Source organism: Pyxicephalus adspersus, chromosome 8 (assembly GCF_032062135.1).
Source record: "Pyxicephalus adspersus chromosome 8, UCB_Pads_2.0, whole genome shotgun sequence".
NCBI classification, from domain to species: Eukaryota; Metazoa; Chordata; class Amphibia; order Anura; family Pyxicephalidae; genus Pyxicephalus; species Pyxicephalus adspersus.
This window is the reverse complement of record NC_092865.1, coordinates 24,676,648-24,698,557: the sequence shown is the minus strand read 5'-3', so window position 1 is coordinate 24,698,557 and position 21,910 is coordinate 24,676,648. Positions and strand designations below refer to the sequence as shown.

The window sequence follows — 21,910 nt, the reverse complement described above, 5'->3', positions numbered from 1 at the left end:
TGTCTCCAGTGATGATGACGATGTAGGCCGGCTCAGTGTCTCCCCTCCCCCGGGATGTCAGCGTCTGGTCCCGGGTAGAGTTGTGCTCAGTGCAGTGATGATGCCGGGCCTGAGCTGGCTCCGTGTCCCCGGATTGCTGGGCTTTCTGCTCCTGGCGGTGTCCCCGGTCCAGGCTCACTTGTACGGGAGTTCTGATTCGGTGGTGTCCCTGGCTGACGGTGCCCATCACATCCTGCTGAACTCTTCCAGCGCCTGGTTTGCCCAGTTCTATGCCAGCTGGTGCGGGCACTGCCGGAATTTCAAGCCGACTTTTCAAGCCCTGGCCCAGGATATAAAGGGTGAGACGTGACGGGTTGTGGAATATCTGCTAGTGTTTTGTTATTTCATTCAACATATTTTTAATTTGTAGTTATAGTGTATTGTTGTATAACATACTTTATATCTACTGCTTACTTCCATTATTAGGGGGAAATTCACACTGCCAGTGGGCTTGCCACTTCCTCATGCCATGCAACGCTTACTCCACATGTGCGCCTCCCTGCGACAGCCCCCATATTATTATTATCGATAATAAACAGGATTTATATAGCGCCAACATATTACGCAGCGCTGTACAAAGTCCATAGTCATATCACTAGCTGTCCCTCCAAGGGGCTCACAATCTAATGTCCCTACCATAGTCATATGTCATTAATACGGTCTAATAATATTATAATTATCAGTAATAAACAGGATTTACATAGCGCCAACATATTACGCAGCGCTGTACATTAAATAGAGAATGAATAGGGCTGCACTGAGCATTACTAGTACCCATCGCTGCTGTCACGTGCAGATTACGGTTCTTTTTAAACCGCGCTGCCGTGCAAGTCCTCAAGCTGCTGGCACTGTGCCAGCCACGGCGAACCGCACAAAATTGAGCAATCAAGCCACCAATGTGAGTTTAGGCTAAACTGAATAGTTTACTCTTAGTGTCAATGGATCATTATTTTCCTTACTTTTTATTTAATGTATCAATCATTCTTTGCTTAGTTACATTCAGAATTCTTCCAGTAAGAACAATGTTCGGAATTCCATGAAACTGATTTGCAAGCTTTGTTCAGACAAACGTTCGTAAAGAAAGAAGGACACCTAAATAGTGAGAAAAGTCATTCCATCCGCATCTGTGCTGAGCTTCTATGGCATTCACTTGTCGTTGTTTTGTTCCCAACATCCTGTAGTAGCTGTTTTTTCCATACGCTGTTCAATGACAAATCAAGGGCTTGCTGCCTTTTTTTGGGGGGGAGCTTTTTTTGATTTATGACACAAATGCCCACAAAAAAAACCGTTGTTATTTAAACACCTAGCTGACCAGACACCAGACTCACATGTCTGAACTTCTCCATATGCTGCTCGGCTATCCCGGGATTCCGCCATCTGCTTAGCGTTTCTTTGCCTTTAGATTGTTGTGACATAGGATTCTGTTTGCACAAAGTCTTTAGGAACACTATTGGGATTTGTTTTTTGTAATCTGGTACCAGTATCTGGTTAATGAATAGAATGATAATATTTAGTATATACATTTCTTTCTTCTTAGTTTTTAAGTCTTAAACTTGACTAGCCCAATTTTTGTAATTTTGCATTACATTATAATCTTTATTCGGCTATGTTTGTTTTGCATTGCTCTTTATGTTCCATAGTTCAGCACCCAGATAAAGTTGGGGACCACAATGGTTTAGAGCAGTGGTCGCCAACCTTTTGGGCGTCACGGACCACTAATTTCACAGACTCCGGACTGTGCATGAATGGGGAGCCATGTGTCATGCACAGGGGAAGAAACTTCCCCCATAATGAAATCATGATGCCAGAACCGGCCCACTCTCCCATCGCATGTCTGAGCCTGTCCAGAGACACAACCCACCCATCGCCCTGAGCCTGCAATACATATGGGGGACATGGTCTGCAGGTCTGGCCGGTGCACCTTCCCAGCGGGGTCCTTCTTATGACTGCACCGACCAGAGCTGTGAACCACCAAAATTTTCTTGCAGACCACCGGTTGGTGACTGCTGGTTTATAGCAGTATGGGCTACACGTATCTGAATGCAACAAAAAAAATCTGGTTTTCACATTTAAAAAGTTGAACCAGATGTTTTTTTTTTTTGTTTTTTTTTTGGTGGCTAGCTTGAAAGTTTGCTGGGGACTCTTTTGTACTGTTTTGTATATTACCCTGCACTTTTAGCTAGTTTAATCAAACCTGAGCAACTGTTTGCAAGTGCAGCCTCTAGGTAAGCTGGCTGTGTCAGCACAATGCTACAAATGCAGCATAGATCAGAGGGTGCCAGTGTGGCTTCCATGTGTATTTGTAAATATATGCAACAAAAAGCATAGAACTTAAACAGATTAGTTAGCTTATTTTTCTGGCTTCTTTGTTTTTTAAGTTTTTAATTGAAGAAGAGATACACCATGGGGTCCGTTTATAAAGCAAAGTGAATCAGACATTCACCAAACAATCTCTGCTGGGTAATTGATCCTTGCCATTGAATACACATGGAGCTCTGTTTATAAAACAGGAAATCTGACATTCCCTCAAACATTGCCTGGTGGGAATCAACTTCCGCCATTGAAACACATGAACCTAGAAGATTCTTAAGAGAGAATGTTTGAGAGAATGTGAGATTCACTGTTTTATAAATAGAGGACATAGATTTGGATAGTTGTCTGCCTGAAAATGTCAAATTCACTGCTTTATTATTAAACCCATATGTCTGTTGTGAAGTTCAGACTTCTTACCCTCTTCTGTCTTCTCTACATCATGTATTGAGCTGCTCTGAGTACAAATAAATGATTAATGTACAGAGCTGCGTAATATGTTGGCGCTATATAAATCCTGTTTAATAATAATAATAACTGCTTTGCGCACACATGGGAGTTAAGTCATTCTGTGCCGGCCAATCAACATGGCCGAAGGCTCCAAAGCCTGGAAGCAGATGTTAGCACCAACCAGGGCGCTTATTGATGGTACAGGGAAATAATTATAGGCAGAGTTCAGTTCTGCTTAAGGAAAAATTTCCCTAGTTGAACGCAGACAGTATAAAAAAATAAACTGATGGATGGTTAAACATTTCTATACTCTTTCTAACACAAACCAGAACTACAGTAGTTGTTCATACAATTTTTCACATTTTCATGCAGCCCAAGCTGGCAGGTTTAAAACACATTTTAAATTTGGGTCTACACAATTCAATTGAATGTTATATTTTAGATTTAGGAATAACTATGGGTTAGTAAATTTTTTTTTATCTAGGCAAAACTTTTCAGATGGTATTGTATTCCAAAATTTTGGGGAAAATTCTCTAATAGAGTCCTCAAAAGTAAAAAAAACATGGCTGGACAAATACTTTGTAAAAAAAAAAAAGAAAACTTTTTATTGAAGGATGTTTTAATAAATACCAAAAAAAAAACAACATTCAGGGTTATAACAAATAGAATGACATAAAATGGACATATACTTTTGCTAGGATATTGCACTTTTTTTTAGTAATTATAGAGCAGAACGGTTAAAAAAACCTGTTACAAAGATAGATAGGTGGCATTGGATCCCCAAGGTAGTATTGTCACTATGGGTAGCAAACAGGAGTGTGCAGCATTTAGACAATGGGCTGGCAGCTCTCCTATGCAGTATTCCTTCCAGAGCCACTTCAGAATGGAACAGGAGAAAGTGGTAGAACCAGGAGAACCACAATAGAAAGTTACATTCCAAAATGATATGTTACATTTCAAGTGTCACACAAAATCTGCATGTATAGCCCTTTTTATCAGGGCGTGATCCAACAATGTAATACCAAGAAATCAAATTGAAATGTTGGATTTTCAGCCGTCTGCAACAACCAGCTGTTAATGAGAGTACCGGCTTGCTGCATACACTACTTAATGATATCACAGTTTCTCCTCCTTCTTGCTTTTCTCGGGCAGTTAGGAAATCTAAAAAGCTGGAAAAGCAATAATTCTATAGCATTGCACTCTGCAGCATTCACCTGTGAGCACAGGGTGGCCAGTAGTGAACATGATATAACCCAAAAGAACAGCACCATTTATTGGTAAAATGACTGAGTAGGAAAGTGCCAGAAATACAGAGAGTATTGAAGCATTTACCACTGGGATTCATAAGAGAGAATCTTTCAGATATGTAATAGAACAACCTAGCTGTGATACTTATCCGGTTGACCCGTGCCTTGCTCAGTGCTTGCTTTGATGTTAGAATGAATAAATTCCTATGGGTTGTTAGACCATCCCAGACTGCCGTTCAGGGTGGACAAAGACTTTGGGCCCTTAAATAGATGTTGTTGCTGGTAATATAGTTGTGGACATTGCCTCACTGTAGCTAAGGTAAGGTACTCCTAAATTTAGTTTCACTTACACTACACTACACCTATTTCCTTTGTGCCCTCCAGCAATGACGAATCGAGGATCGCTGCACTGCCATCTCCGCTTTTGACTTTTCTGTGTCCACCAGGATTGTCTTTGACCATTGAGCGGTTACTTATGATGAAGCTCCTGCGCATGTGCAGTATTTTTGTTGTCTTCAGCATCTAGGTCTTTTCTTGGCAGTGTTAAGAATGGAGCCGGGCTCACCATGCAGTGTAACCATGTGATGCCTAAAATGTTCTGTATAACCTGCAGTGTTCTCCCCATCCCCTTGGTGCGCACCACCTGGCCAGTAGCCATCCAACTGTCATCGCGTGAGATGTCAATGAGAGTTTGTATCTTGCCTGCTCTGCTGGAGGGAGCTAGACCTGATTAATACTAAACGTATACTACTATGCAGCTTTTCTACCCACTTTTTGACCACCCAGCTACAGCTTGAAAAAAAAATCCAGAATAACACTGATCTGTAACAGGAATATTTTGTAAAAGTAGAGAAAACCCGGGTACAGGATCCATACAGTATTCAGAAGAGCTGCAGCCAACACACACTGATGTGTATTCAAAAGAACTTATGCCTAGGCAAAAATTGAAATGTAGGTGGGGACACCAAAATGGCATTAGCATTTCATCAAAAGAAAGAAAATGGGACACAATTTAGCATATTCATTTGGAAGCAAATGGCCCACCCTTACCACACCTCCAGCTTTTTAGACCTTCAAGAATTAATATGCAAAAATAGACTGGTAAAACCACCATAGCTTATTTCACAATCACTCTGTAATATATATTTTTATACAATAATTAGAGATTGTTAGGGAGTATGGAAATATAGTCACATGTTGCTTAGTGAATTTGCAGCCCTCAATTCAGGGTGAGTGACAAAGAAATGAGCGGAGGTGTAGAATTTGTAGAATCTGGGTACAAATGAGCAGTTTTAGAGGAGTTTGAGTTATGAAGTCAAATTGCTCCCGCACATTATTTAGGACATGTTGTTATCTAGTGGAAGAGGACATGTCATCACAGCAACATCATATTTTTCCCTCCACCATCACTTCCAAATTGTTTATGCTGATGCAGAATGCAATCTGCTTTCAGGTCCATTAAGCTTGCATTTAGGATCCAGAATAGGTTTGAGAAATCTTTTGATTATTCACAGTCCAATAAAATGGATATAGACCTTAATTTGACCTCTTTCTAACCTGCATTTCCTTCTTTTAAGCTGCATCAATCAGTGTTTTACATTCATGTTGTCTTGTATAGAAAAAAAAATAGTTTGGAAGTGTAAAAGAAAAGTTATTTGAGATTTTTTTTGCTACTTGTTGAACACAAAAAACATGGTAAATCTACAGGCATGTTAAAAGAATATAGCAGCATGCCGATCTTTAGTTATGTAGCTCCCATAATCGGTCACATGTGGCTTAATAAAATATTATTGGTGCTGAGAAAATGGGGGGGGGGGGGGGGTACAAAAAAGGCAAAAATAGGATATAGGTGTATCTGACCCAAGACTCAAACAGGCACTAAATGCAAGAGAGACAGGATTTCCCTTGTTTAGGTTACAAGCCCAAAACTTTGTACAAAACCATAGGTTTACCTATTGAATGGATGTCCCTTCTCCAAGAATGAGGTCCCCCGAATGTTATTATTATTATATAGCTGCATGTAATATGTAAAGGCACCAAAAACAGAAAAAATAAGGTAATTCAAATCTACTTTTACGGTGTAGTATTTACCTAAAGAGCGGCATGCTTTTATGTCATTTTAAATAACATTTTTATGAAATATGCAACTGTAATGGTTATTGAGTATTTATGAAGATTTGATGCTTTGATTAGAATATAACTGGATAGCATATACTATATTGGATGCTAACAAGAAAGCCGAGTGACACCATCCATAAGTCCCTGCAAGTATACTGTTTTTCTTTGTTTTTACAGAAGGTTGACCATTAAACTAATAAAGGGAAACCCAGGATAAAATAAACAGCATTCTACCCTTACTTGCCAAATCATTAAATTTAAGAACACAGGAAAAGAGCAATGATGTACTGACGGTAATCATTTAATGACAGTATCCTTTAATAAGCATTCAGGATTTCCTTTTCATCAGCTTACCCTGCCCAACTACAGCTTTATTTTAATTGTGTGCTTAGTTTTATAACATATAGCTGCACTTAGTACCCTGTTATTTAATAGTGATAAATGTTCCTGGTCAGCACTGTGTGTATTTTTAGACCGTTGAGTGTCCTAATGAATAGAGATGAATGAACATCTGCTTCCCATAAAGATGCTGGAAACTTCCCATCGTACTTAGATAGTAAAAGCTTTGTGTGACAGAAGGTGGGGGGAAAAATAGAAGTCAGAACTTAACATGAAAAGGTCAATAAATGTTTGATAGTATAGTTGTTCATAGCCTTATACACAGCAGAAGTGGCAGAATGTGTTCCTTGTGTGATTTTGTGCATAAACTGTATATACATTTAGGTCCATAAATATTTGGACAGTGACAATTTTTTTCTAATTTTGGTTCTGTACATTACCACAATTCATTTTAAATGAAACAACTCAGATACAGTTGAACTGCAGACTTTCAGCTTCAATTCAGTGGGTTGAACAAAAGGATGCAATAAAAATGTGAGGAACTAAAGCCTTTTTATAACACAATCACTTCATTTCAGGGGCTCAAAAGTATTTGGACAAATTAAAAAGCTGAAAATAAAATGTTAATTTCTAATACTTGGTTGAAAATCCTTTGATGGCAATGACAGCCTGTATTCTTGAACTCATGGACATCACCAGATGCTGGGTTTCCCCTTTTTTAACGCTCTGCCAGGCCTTTACTGCAGCGGCTTTCAGTTGCTGTTTGTGGGCCTTTCTGTCCGAAGTTTACTCTTCAACAAGTGAAATGCATGCTCAGTTAGGTTCAGATCAGGTGACTGACTTGGCCATTCAAGAATATTCCACTTCTTTACTTTAACCCCCCTAGCGTTCTAATTCTGTCAGTTTTTTGATGGAAAAAATTATCCTATTTTTTTTTTTTTTGCATAGAAATTTTTGTTCATATTGTGGGCCTGTAATTCTTAGGATTAACTCCCGGGTATGATAATTATATTTATTTATTATATTATAATCATAAATTATATTATAATACATAATTATAAATAAAAATTGTAAAAAATAATGAAATAATAGACAACAATGTAATCTAAAAATAAAATTCAAAATGTACTTTTATTTTTATTTCATGTTGTGTGGTGTTTTTGTACTGTAAAAACCATTTAAAAGCAGATTACATTGTAATCTGCTTTTAAATTTCCCGCCCGGACACACCCCCATACATCACCAATCACATCGTCCGGAAGATGACTCATTATCCCGGGTGATGTGAGTGGGGATGTGCCGCCCGCCTCACCAGGACTTCTGCATTGTGCTTCACATCTCCCTGCTTATGCGAGCAGCGGCGTGGCCGGGACCCGGGTGGTATTTAAAAGCAGATTACTCAGTAATCTGCTTTTAAATTTCCCGCCCAGCCACGCCCCCCGATGGACCGGCGCCACGGCATCACAGCAGGACCATCTGAACGTGGGGCAAAGGTAGGGGGGGCTTCTAAAGTTACCCCAAGTGTGACTCGGGGTTAACGCTTTTTGCATGTAAAAGCCACCCCGAGTCACACTCAGGATTACCGCTAGGGGGGTTAATAAACTCCTGGGTTGCTTTTGCTGTATGTTTTGGGTCATTGTCCATCTGTAATATGGAACGCCTCCCAATCAATGTGACTGCATTTAGCTGGATTTGAGCGGACTGTATGTCTCTGAACACCTCAGAATTCATTCGGCTGCTTCTGTCCTGTGTCACATCATGGATAAACAATAGTGTCCCAGTGCCACTGGCAGCCATGCACGCCCAAGCCATCACACTGCCTCCGCCATATTTTACAGATGATGTGCTATGCTCTGGATCATAAGCTGTTTCACTCCTTCTCCATACTTTTTTTATTGCCATCATTCTGTAAAGGTTGATCTTGGTTTCATCTGTCCAAAGAAAGTTTTTCCAGAACTGTTCTGGCTTTTTTAGATGTTTTTGAGCAAAGCCCAATCTAGCCTTTCTATTCTTGAGGGTTATGAGTGTCTTGCACCTTGCAGTGCACCCTCTGTATTTACTATCATGCAGTCTTCTCTTTATGGTAGACTTGGATATCGATACGCCTACTTCCTGGAGAGTGTTGTTCACTTTGTTGGCTGTTGTGAAGGGGTTTCTATTCACCATGGAAATGATTCTGTGATAACCCACCACTGTTGTCTTACGTGGACGTCCAGGTCTTTTGGTGTTGCTGAGTTCACCAGTGCTTTGTTTCTTTGTCATGATGTAGATTTTGTCAATCCTAATATTGTAGCAATTTCTCGGATGGGTTTTTTCCGTTTTTGCAGCTTAAGGATGGCTTGTTTCACCTGCATGGAGAGCTCCTTTGACCACATGTTCCACAGCAAAATCTTCCACATACTAGCCCCCCCCCCAATCAACTCTGGACCTTTTATCTGCCTAATTGATAATGACACAATGAAGGAATTGCCCACACCAGCCCATGAAATAGCCTTTGAGTCCATTGTCCAATAACTTTTGAGCCCCTGAAACTAAAGCTGAAAGTCTGCAGTTCAACTGCATCTGAGTTGTTTCATTTAAAATAAATTGTGGTAATGTACAGAACCAAAATAAGATATATGTTGTTTCTGTCTAAAAATGTATTAACCTAACTGTATATGTATATAAAATGTATTTATTCTTTTAATTCCAATTGGAAATTGGACTTTATTACCGTAAAATTAAACCACTTTAAGATTTATTATTGTTAAATATTTGGTTAGGAACAGCTTGATCAAGGCAACGGTAGTTTAAATACACACTATATACTTATAAATGTATTAGTCCTATGAGTGCCTTGTTCGCTTCTATTGTAGTTTTACTTTTATTAGCTGTGTTTCCTGTTAGAATTCCTGATGTGCAAAGTTTGTAGAGCACCCAGGCATTTTTCTGTGACTGTGTGCAGTGACCATTCCACGCTCTTGTTTTCCTAAATCTTTTTATTTCATTTAAAAGGTTGGGGACCGCTGCCTTACAGGGTATAGTTAGCATTGTTGATATTTATGGGATGTGGCAGCTTTTTTAATTTAGGCACCAATCAAGAAGATTTTTTAGTTGTTGTAACAATACCTGACCTTTGTAATCAATCTTGTTTAACGGGAGTGGTTGCCACCGCTGATGGAGCTGATATTGTACCGATCCACAGGAAGGATGGAGAGAAAGCAGCTGGCAAATATATATACTTCCTTCACTTCCTGTCCTGTAGATTCAACAGAAAGTGGAGATCTTTCCAAATTTCTGTAATCATGAGAGTAATGTCCCCTTTTGGAAATGTACCCCTTTATTCCTGTTTTGATAACTACCTAAAACTTTCATTTCTCATGATATTGGTAATCTGGATTTCATGTTCATTTCTCGTTGGTGCTCTTTTTTTTAATCTCAAAAATATTTTGCCTTTCGGTATACTGCAGTAGCAAAATTATTGTTGATTATTTAAATTTCATGTCAGTCTATTGTGATTGAATTTTTTGACTATATCACAAATGTTTTTTTTATTTCAGCAAAGTAATTGATACGGTTTCACACAGTGATCTCTTGTGACTTGGCTGACATAGCTGGCAAAATGATTATATCAGAGTGTGGTTGTAAATTGGGTTTATTTAGAACAGAGGATTGTGATGGCTACAGGGGATAAATATTTGAGATGCCTATTTCAGAAGACTGCAAAATGAGCAAAAAAGTTTGGCCAGTAAATTGGAATTTCCATGGTGTATTACTAGTGGTGAAAGGTCTAAAATATAAAACAAATCATGAATAAAGAAAGCAAAGGGGGAATGAAAAAAACCTTAAGGTTCTGTAAAAAATATCTTTTGAGTTAATTTTGATGACATCAGTCTGAGACTCTTTTGACAACATTCAGAATTTATTGTCCGGTACATTTGACCTAGTTTATATATAGATTGTGCTGTCCCATAGACTTGTGTAAATATACAAAACAAAGAAAAGCATGTCAACAAATTAGTAGTGTGAATAACGTTCAGAATTGACACAAGTATATTATTGTTGTCACTTCTGTTTCTTTTTTATAACAGGATAGAAAATATCTTTGTGGTTGTGGTATCATTCATCAATTAGAAGTTCTTGTTTCCAATTTCTACTTGACCCAACTTTCACAAGCAGTGCTTGGTCATATTATTGATTCTTAAATCATGTATAGGCAACTACCGTATTTTTCGGACCATAAGACGCACCAGTTTTTTAGAGAAGGGAAATGAAGAAAAAAAAGATTCTGAAACAAATAGTGTCCTAAAATATTTTATGTGCATTAAAAACCAACATCACAGTCATAAACACATGTAATAAACCCTGTAAAGTAAACAGCAGCATTTAGAACCATTATTAACAAAGTCAGCAAAAGACAAAATTACTGTAAAACACAATAACGAGAGACTTCAGAAATAAAATAGAATAAAGTTGAAGATTTACGGTAAAGGTTCTGCTCGTTTTATGAGAACCCCAAGAACTCCTCATTGCTAGAGTCAGAATCTAGAAAGCTCAGTTCCTCACAGTGCAGTGACGTCATCATGTGTCCCACACCGCTCACTGATTGGATGACGAGGGACAGCTTTGGGTCCCAGGAAATCTTTGGAGCTTCTTCTGTGAACTCCGTAGGACGCCATCAAGGTGGACCAAACAGCAAGCCTCGTCCATGTCGGGGCATCCGGTACTGGACCAGGACCCCTTTGGATCATGGAATCTGTAAGTATTAGGGCGCTTTCATTGCCCAAACCCCCTCTCTGCTTACCTACCTATAAACGACAGGTAAACAAACAGGGCCGCGCTGGAGACAGGAGAAAAGGCAGAGGGTGGACGGGACAGCAGCTGGGAAGGATACATTTTGATACATTTGGACCATAAGACGCAGGGACTTTTTCCCCCCACTTCTGGGGGGAAAAAAGTGCGTCTTATGGTCCGAAAAATACGGTAAATCTTTTTAATGGAATTCAGTCTTTTACTTCTAATGTCACAACATTTTCCCCTACAGCAGGGGTGTCAAACTCAAATACACAGAGGACCGAAATTAAATTCTTAGACCAAGTCGCGAGCCAAACTTGAAATTTTGAAAAAATTTAGGACGTTTTTCTTTCCCATTAGATATAAAACATTTTCATATGGAATAAAGGGGTTTTTCTAAACATTTATTCTGGAACAAGCCCATAATAGAGAAAGAGGGCTGAGATTTTTTTTTTTATTTCCTGCATGATAGAAAAATAAAGAGACCACAATAAGCTATACAGAAGAGACGTCTATTGGATTTTGTTTATCCTGGAGTGTGACAAAACTTTCACTTTGGTGTAATCTTCATGGTTGTAATATAGTAGGGTAAATAGTCTTGCTTCTTCTTATTGTTTTTTCTAATTGCATTGTCTGGCAAAGTAAAACAATGTGAAACCAAATGGATTGCTGTAATAATTTGGTTACACATTGCATTCTCTGGCACAATTCTCTGGCTTACCTGTCAGTATAAACTCTTTGGGGTCCACACATAGGCTGCTGTTCAATAGAAACGAGTGATGCTGCTACTACAATTCCTGGCATTACTTGCGTCTAAAAATGCGATGCCATGCTTAGGCAGAGAGGCCGCTGGTTTAGAGACGCCAGTGATGCCAAGAATTGTAGTAGCGTCACTGTACTCACATCTATAGAAAAGCAGCTTAAAATGAATTGTAGATAGCCCACCGTTTCTACGGATTGCAGTAACGGCGGGCCAGCTGCAATTCATATTAGGAATTCTTTTGGGGGCCAAAAAAAAGAACGTTGTGGGCCAGATTTGGCCCGCGGTTCAGAGTTTGACACCCCTGCCCTACAGCATATGTTTTATTAGTTATTGCTACTGCCATTTGATTATTTTTCCCATTCCTAAACCAGGTTAAAAATTCAGTTTCTTCTGCAATGAAAGTAAAGCATCATTGTCACCCTGTGCACATGGTTGTCTTAGACAGATATGTTGTTTTGCATTGTGGTAATGAATTGTGCCACTTCTCTGTTTCCTTCCCACAGCCAAGCAATATAAAGCCACAGGTTTAGGTTCATTCCATGTTAATTCAACCCCAAATACATAATACATAAATTCTCAGGCACACACTATAGATTCAGTGTTTCAGCTTTTTTGTTCACAAGTCAGAGGGACAAACCACAGCCTCTGACGTATTTAGCTCAGCAGTTGAGCTTAGTAATAGAGCCGGTGATTAAACTTCACCAGGGGATGCAATTGCTATGCTGTGTTTTGTCACCACCACCCTCCATCATAGCTTTCAAATCTGTAAACACCGGTTCTTTAAAAACCAGCACTGCAGGAGGGTGAGCAACTGACACTGTGCCAGGCTGAGCAAAAGGTGATGTGCCAGGCGCTAGGAGCCACATGAGAACACTTGTTCCCACTGCGGATCTCAAACCTGCCTAAGTATGCATTATTATGGAAACAATGATTTTAAAAAAATTCATATTCTATTTTGCTTAAAGTTTTCTTTAAAACTATTCATGGGAAAAATTGTAACTCGTAACTATTCAAAGTGACAGAAGCATTACTTTTTTTTTTAAATTTAACTATCAATTGGTTGAGGAGTGGAGCCCATATTTAGGTTTTAAAGCTTTAAGCTAGTTTTTATTTAATAGCTCTCTTATAAAACAAGTGTGGATATGTTTACTTGTTTAGTGGCGATGTGTTGCATCATTTCAATGCGTAACATAACACACTGATTCAACGGTTTCCCAAAGCAATACATACAAGGTATGAATCTGGTGATAATTGGCACAGTGGCTGCCCTGAACCAATCAAACCCTTAAATGGCTGGTATCGGACCTGATCCCATGTCCTTGGAGGGCACACTGGAGCAAAGTACTCTATGGCTCACTGCACTTTGCAGATTTAATAAGGCTTTTTTACACTGCTTTATTAAAAAAGATTTATTCATATTAGTATTTCTAGGAAGGAAATACGAGTCAGCATGTATGCTCATCAGACTTGACAGTTGTGGATTGTCATGTAGAAAGGCCATGGTGATGTTGTAATGGCATTTAGTCTGGAATGTGTGAACAGATCATTCTATAAGAAAGAAAAGTATTTCCTCTGTCGTCTGTGATGGATTAGACTGCACCCGTGGAATGGAATAAACTTGTCACATACAGCCAAGGTCTGACAGCACTATGGTAGAAGAGGTGTGTTTGGATATTGTTATATATTCACAGATAGGGGATTCTAGAAAACTAGTGGTGAGGTGTTATGAAATTGTGCTGGTTGTTTGCTGTTTTCTATGCCCCTATTCCAGATAAATATTAAAACTGAACTCCTGTTTAGGTGAGAAAATGATAAATATTCTGATATCCTTATGTATACATGCAGGATCAGCAGATTTGTACTGTACATAAGGATGGTGAGGGCCCGTCCACATCCTGGAGTGTTGGAGAGAGTTGCCTGCCTGGGGAGTGATTGAGTATGCTCCTTGTTCCTCTGCTCCTGGGTAAAAGTTCCCCTGGACTTCATCCTATATGAGGAAAGAGTAACCTGGTGTATGATGTATGCAGATAAATTAAAGAATTGAAGATATCTTGTAGTAACAACCTTGATGTTGTGAAGAATTAGATAACAGAACACGTTTCAAGATTTGTCTGTGATACATTCAAAGTAGAACTAAAGAATAGAATACTTAGAAAAGCAATATAACAAAAAAAATTACAAAGTACAGGTAGTCCCCAAGTTAAGGACATCCAACTTACTTTGAGGGGGCTTCCCTGCTCATTGGTGTGCAGGACATAGGCTTGATAGGGGGATGGGGTGGTTCACATGACTTGCAGAAGAAATCTTTTGCTGTTCTGCAACATCTTGTAACCTTTTAATGACCAAGACAAACTCTGCAGTTGTTTCTTTTTGCATATCAAAGCACAGCTTGCTCCAGAAGTTTATGAATGTCTAGGCTCCATTACTTTTTTTTTTGCTTTGTTTGTGATGAACTCACAGTGAGGATTTTATACAGTAACTGATGCCTCGCTGCCTAATATTATGTTGAGACAAACATCTGTCCTATTTGCATTTATTAAAATAATTTACCTGTTCAGACTTACATTCAAATTCAACCTACAGTCCCTATCTCGTATGTAACCCAAAGACTATCTGTATCCCTATCCCATTGCATCCCAGTGTGATTTTTTTTCTAGTTTTTTCTTCCTGTGCACATACTGTAGACTCCCTCTGTTCACTCTAGCAATAGCTGAACGTTATAGCCATCCTGTAGTGATGACCTGTGTAAAGTGTCTATGGATACACCTTAATGGTATAATTTGTTTGAAAGTTGTGTGTGTGTGTGTGTATATATATATATATATATATTTATTTAATAAATTAACTTTTGTTTAGAAATTAAAAGTGTTGTTGATTGGAGTAGTGTTCGGGGTGAGTATTATTGTGCTGGAGAGCCGGCTACTGCTGTGTGCTAGAGCGTCCTACTCTCCTACGAGCACAGGGTGGGGCTTTAACCCTTAATGTTGCACTCAACAGTATGAAAATGTAAAACAGCTATATTATTACATTAAATGGAGCCTGAATGCATCCCTATATTTACAAGTGTTAAATCAGACTTTATTATGTTATTAAATATTCTTGATCACAGGGTTGATAAACTAGGAAAATATTTACAAGGCACATTCCTGAGTTCTATTTTGAATATCATTTTTTTAAAATCTGTTTAGCGTTCTAGTTTAATAAAACAGGTGCTTGGATGCGAATTGATTGGAATAGGTAACCTGTGTCCATGTAATTTGTATATTATAGGCTAATGTATTATGTTCTTATTTCATTATCCTTCTGTGGCTGTGCATTATGTGTGTGTGAAAAATCAAAGGTATTCCTCACAGAACAAATGTTTGCCTTCCTATGTGTGTTATCAGTTATTTATTTAGTGGGTGGACCTGCATTCTGGGAATACACAGGGAGGTGCTACCAGTTTACCAGGGTCAAAAGACAGCCATCAGTTTTAGTGTTTCGAAGAAGAGTGTGAATAGAACCAGGAAAAGGTTTTTTGTTGTGTTGTGTTCCCTTTGCTTTCTGTCTGGAGACACAACAGGAAGGAAGTATAAATTTCCCCAATGGTTGCTCTTTGACAGCATCTTCTGCTGTATTGATCGAGTCCTTGTTGTCATTTTGATGAGCAGATGGGGAAAGGTAGAAGGGTATTTGTTTTTTGAGAAGTATGGAGCAAGTATAAGGTCCACAGCTATTTAAATATACAATCTTTTTAGTAAGTGCAAAAAAAATATGATGATCTTGCTAGAAATCCAGTAAGCAGCTATTATTTGCAGCCCTGATATCTAAGGTAGTGTTATTAACTAGCAAGCATATGTTGAAAAGGTGAAAAGAAAAATTCTTTATTAGAAGCCTTGGGTGACAGTGCTGCTCCTACAATACAGTGTGTGGGTGTTGTCACCCCAAGAAGGAAGTGTGTTACTTGCAGAATTACTAGGTGAAAATAAAGGAAAGAATTCCTGAAAAATGAAAGGTAATGTAGCCACCACATATAGGAGCTGGTATACTGCTATATAATACATTTTTGTTGCTGGTTGTAGACACACTTTAAAGTGTGTAGGGGACCTAAAAGACTCCCGAGGTTTACAGAACTGTTAGCTTTAGGGTTGCTTTATTAGAAAAACAGGTATCAGATGTCCATGTGGTTTTCTTAAGTCAATTCAAATTTTCATTTTTACAAGCAATTTTTTTCTGAGCAGAAATTATTCATGTAATAATTTTGACAAAATCTGTGAATGGTAATTATTTATGCTCAAGTATAAGCCAAGATGTTCTTTACCTTAAAATGGCATTAGATAAAGAATTTTGGTTTATGGTCTGGCCACTAGATGACGCTGTGTCCTTGTGTGCAGAGTGTTGGAATGCTGCGGTGGCCAACCTTTTTGACCTCACAGACGACTAAGCGCACGGACTCTGGACGGCGCATGGGCAGGGAGCCGTGTGTCACTCAAAGGGAAAGAAACTTCCCCCAGTGTGACGTCATGATGCCAGAACCTGTCCAGAGACACAACACACCCACTACTGAGCCTGCGATGCATACGGGAGACATGGTCTACGGCTCTGGTCTCTTGACTACGCTGGGGGGTGGACTGGCCAGAGCTGCAGCCCACCCGTCAGATGGCCGGGGCCACTAGGTTAGGGACCCCTGTTATAATGAACTCTTGCCACATGAGATATTAATAAAGATTTTACCAGATTACATGAGGGCACAGCACCTCTTACTGATAGACAAAAAAAAGCATAAAAGATCATTTAGGATTAAGCGATCCATCATACCTATATAAAGGAGAAAAAAGACAGACCCTGTGCAATTTTACATTTTCCCCCTTTTCATTAAATTTTTCATCATCGATGTGTTATTTCACTTTAATTTTTTTGTCATTTCTATTGATTACTGTTTTGAGTGTTAGCATTTTGAGTCTTAATAATATTATTTTTATTATCTTCTATTTATATAGCGCTGACATATTACACAGAGCTTTACAAAGTCCATAGTCATGTCACTAACCCCAAACAACTAATACCATAAATCAATTAAAAATCAACGTAAAACTATGTACACATGTTTGTTGTTTGAGATTAGTGGACATGCTTTTCTGACATGTGTACAGCATTGCCATGATCAGGAAAAACTGCTGTGCAATCCTATGGAGGAGCACACAGCATAGTGCCGCTCACACGTCCTCCTCCCCTTCCCTATCCATAGAACAGAATTGTGCTGTATACACAGAATACACCTCGTGCATTCTCTTGTCACTGGAAACAATTACAAAAGTTTGTTTCCAGCATCAATCATCTGACATCGGTACAAGGGTGGCACCCCCAGAGCAGAGATCCTCCATCTGGAGCCCCAAAGGAACAAGAAACCCTTTGGTGAATAAACTCAAAAAATAACAGAACCCCTGATCCATTACTCTGATCCATGCTGAGGACTGATTCCCAGGCAATGATAATATAAACAATTGGCAGAGATGTCAGCACCAGTGTGGGAAGAGCACACCCTTATAATCCGTATAAAAATATTTGTTAATGTTTAACGAGAGATGGAAGGTGCCTCGGTCAGGTGAGTTCACTCTATATTCCCAGCAAGAGGGTAAATAAATGGAAATACATAGGGGCCCCATAAAAGGTTGATGGGAGTTGACATGGCAGTCTTCAGACACAGCTGTGTTTAGAGTTCCCAAATAGAGCCAATGTCACCAACGGCCAGACCGTCCAGAGTTGCGGACCATGTCTCCCGTAGACATCGCAGGCTCAGGGCGGTGGGCTGGTTGTGTCTCTGGACGATGGGGGAGTCGTCGGGTTCTGGTATCATGACATCTGGGGGGGGGGCGTTTCTTCCCCTTTGAGTGACACACGGCTCTCACGGCTCGCATGGGCGTTCTGGAGTCCTTGCATTTAGTGGTCCGCAACCTACAAGAGGATGAGGACCACTGTAGCACTGTGACCTTTACAGATACGAATCTTAGCCAGGACACAACCTGCATAGAATTTGCATGTGTGCTACTGCTGTGTTTGTGTGGGTTTCCTGTGGTCTCCATCCACCTTCCAAAAAATTAGGTTAACTGGCTCTGTCCTCAAATTGACCTTAGACTGTGTTAATGACGTATGACTTTGGTGGGACATTAGATTGTGAGCCCTGTGAGGGAACAGATAGTGACCTATGGACTTTCTAATAATATATATGGACTTTGTGTTATATGTTGGCACTGTATAGATACAAGTCAGTTAATAATAATATATACAGGGATCCAGGAGACAGACACTAGTGACACAAGGGTCACTGAGGGCCCTGGGAACACAGGAGACACTGGAAGCAACAGGAGACTCAGGGGTATCCACAGACAGACAGGAACACTAGAACAGCACAGGGAAGTTGGCTGGGAAGCAACAGACTGGACAACGAGGGGTTAACGCAGAAGCTGGACAGAGGAAACACTGAATTAGGCACCAGGTGTACAGGAACTAGCACAACAGAATTAGGGGCTCAGCACATGGGAGACATGTTGCATGAACATGGAAGTACAGTGTGTGAGCTAGCTAAATAGCCAGGGCTGGTCAAGAGTCTATTTTCTGATTGGCCAGCCAGTTGGACCAAGCATATAAATCTTGGGAATGAAGGCACGCCCAGAGTCGGAACCGCCTGCATGCGGAGGAGAGAGATGCCTACCCTTTAGAGGGGAAGAGGTAAGTGTGACATTCATCGTTGGCACATGGTTCTAAAACGGCTGTCAAACTCAAATACACAGAGGGCCGAAAAAAAAACTTAGACCAAGTCCCGGGGCAAACGTGAAATTTATTGAAAAAACTATTAATCTCCATAAGAAGAAAAAAGAACACCTGAGAAGAGCATGTAATTTTTTAGATCAATCCACTGCATATTACTGCCTGCTCTTCTCATGTGTTCTTGTTTCTTTTTATTGAGATTAATTGTTTTCCTTTGCCAGAGAATGCAATGTGAAACCAAATTAATTGCTGCATTCATTGGTTTCACATTGCATTCTCTGGCACAGTAAAACAATTATTATAGCAATACCTCTATGATAATTCCTGATAATAATCTGGTAATTCCTGATTATTGAATTTACCTGTCATTATAAACTCCGCGGGGTCCACACATAGGCTGCTGTTCAATAGACACGAGTGATGCTGCTACTACAATTCCCGGCATCACTTGCGTCTATAAAATGCGGGGCCACGCATAGGCAGAGAGGCCTCTGGTTTACAGAACAGCAGCTAAATATGAATTGTAGTTGGCCCGCCGATGCTACGGATTGCAGTAGCGGTGGACCAGCTGCAATTAATATTAAGAATTCTTTTGGGGGCCAAAAAAAGGATGTGCCAGGCCAGAGTTTAACACCTCTGTTTTAAAATGTAATATATTACAGCTTGCAGGCACTTATATGTGTGGGCTGCATTTGTTTTGTTTTAGTTTTTATATTATTAGCTTTTGGCAATTCTGCCAGTAACGTCCTGTTCTTGGGTGATGACACTAACGCATTGCTCTGTTATAATATAATGGAGGGCCTGTATTGTCATAAAAGTGAGTTACCCAACACTTCTCTTTAAAGAATTAGCATTAATCTTGTCATTTACATAGCACACCTCACAACGGGCCTGAATTAATAAAGCACCCCAAGACTGGAGAAGATAGGGTATCATGGGATAAACTGGGTCATCCAGCAAATCTGAGTTGGATTTCTTAAAAAATCATTGCTATTAGTTGGCAAATGTTTTCAATCCTGGGCCAGATTTATTCCAAAGTTTGCCAAAAAAACCCAGGTTCACCCATCATAATCTATCTTCTAAAGTCTCAGGGATCTTTAATAAATCAGGGCCAATCTTGGAACCTGGGGAAAATGAACACTGTTGCTCAGGTAGACCTGGGTCTGGACCCAACTATAGTGTACATTGTACAGTCTGGAGTCCTTACATTGACCAGTGATACGTTCTAGGAGCATGGTGGGTTATGCTCTATACTGTTGGACTCTTCCAGTCTTTTACATGTGCCATCAATAATGTGGTATGTCTGGTTTTGTATTCCTGCCTGACTGCTGTGTTGGAGTCTATATTTGCAACAAGTAAGAAAAAGAAGACAGGTAGACAGACGTCATTGTGACTCAGTACACTGCAGTGATATTTGTCTACTTTTAATCTTAGTGCTAATCTCAACTGGATCAGACATGAGCTCAGTTAATTAATGGATAATAGAACATAATTTTCAAATATTGGTGTATCACCAGGAGAAGAAGCCTTGGCATTATTGCAGGGCAGTTGCATCACTTGCCAGATGGCGATCTACCTTACCCTTTGCTTGTTATAATTGAGGTAAATGAAAGCATTTCATGACTGAGTGATGGGGCAAATGACAGGCGGTCGTAGTAGATCCCACTTTCAGAGACGATAATTACAGCATCGGTTGTTTATTCAACACACTGCATGAACAAATGCCAGTGCCAGTCGTCTGCCTGCCAAACTCCAGCATGGTTGTAAAGTTTACATGGGGTTGTGATAGAGTTACAGCACCACTTCACAACTATTGGTGTGAACAAATCCTAATGGTTCGGTAAGCAAAGTTCTATTACAATATATATTGCAACCTTCTTCTACTCTGTATGTCAGAGCTTCGGCATGACAATCAGGGAACCATCATTCTTAAAAATAATGTTCAACAATGACAGTCTGAATGATTCTCCCATAGCAATGTCCCCTCAGAGTTCATGCACACCTAGATTGTCTGCTGAGTGTAATTACAAATTTGTTCCTGAAGTCTGGATCCCTTTGAATTATATTTCTGATTTAGTAAACATATGTGACTCTATTTTATTTCTAAAACAAACTGTTGAAGTGATTGTATAAAGACCTAACATGATACTTTGATTTCTTTGTACAGACTGGAGACCTGCGGTGTACCTGGCTGTCCTGGATTGTGGAGATGAAACCAACCTATTAGTCTGTAGGGAGTTTGAAGTCAAAGGTTTCCCTAACTTGAAGGTAGCTGCTTCTTACTAATTATTTTTTTAGTATTTGTTTATAAACAACATATCTGGTATCCTTTTTCATTTGTTTGGAGCAGTCAGAAGTGAATGCTGATTATTTTTTAATACCACAGATTGTGTTATTATCTTAAAAAAGCTGAACTCTGGGCAGCTATGTATTTATTGAAAAAATCATTGTATGTATTTGCTTGTAGCAACTAGTGGAAGAACTATGATTTGGGCACAGCCTCTAGCAGGCTAGGGGACAGATTTTTTAAGGCTCACCAAGGCTGGGGAGGATAACCTTTCATCAGTGAAGCTGGGTGATCCAGCAAACCTGGAATGGATTTCTTAAAAGTCATCTGCTATTTGTTAGCAAATGTTTTTAATCCTGGACAAGATACATTGCAGGTTTGCTGGATCACCCAGCTTCACTGATGAAAGTATTCCCTCTAGCCATGGAGAACTTTGGTAAATCAGGGCGTAAGAAAGGGAGGGGCAGAGCTAGAAGCCAAGCAAGCATGCAAATGATAATTACATATTCAAGTTCTGCTTCTTGCTTTACAATGCTACACAATGGTTGTGTTTTACAGCTCCCTTTACAATGTAACCCTATGAGTGGCTCAACAACTTGCAAACAATTCACTGATAATTCTTTTAATATGTATCTAAAGCTCACATTTATTTCTTACTTTTTTAGTTTTGGTGAATGCTAATAGGTTAAAAAACAAAGTCAGAATTTGTTGATCTCTGTGCCCCTGAAAAGGCGGCTTCTTTCTCTTTTTGTCCCAATTCGCCTAAGATTGATTTGTCGCCAGAATAAGAATATATCTGAAATCTTCCACTGGCTCAAAGGCTCAAAGTTCCTACTT

General features: G+C 39.5%; 1 protein-coding gene across 1 annotated transcript in view; it reads left to right on the top strand.

The window, feature by feature from the left end:
• Positions 1–6: 6 nt before the first annotated feature.
• QSOX1 (quiescin sulfhydryl oxidase 1) overlaps positions 7–21,910 on the top strand; it is a gene marked incomplete in the record, with an annotated part of 36,140 nt that continues 14,236 nt past the window's right edge. Inside the window, 2 exon segments of the mRNA XM_072419808.1 lie at positions 7–338; positions 20,954–21,054. Of these exon segments, the coding sequence (XP_072275909.1) occupies positions 98–338; positions 20,954–21,054 (342 nt within the window).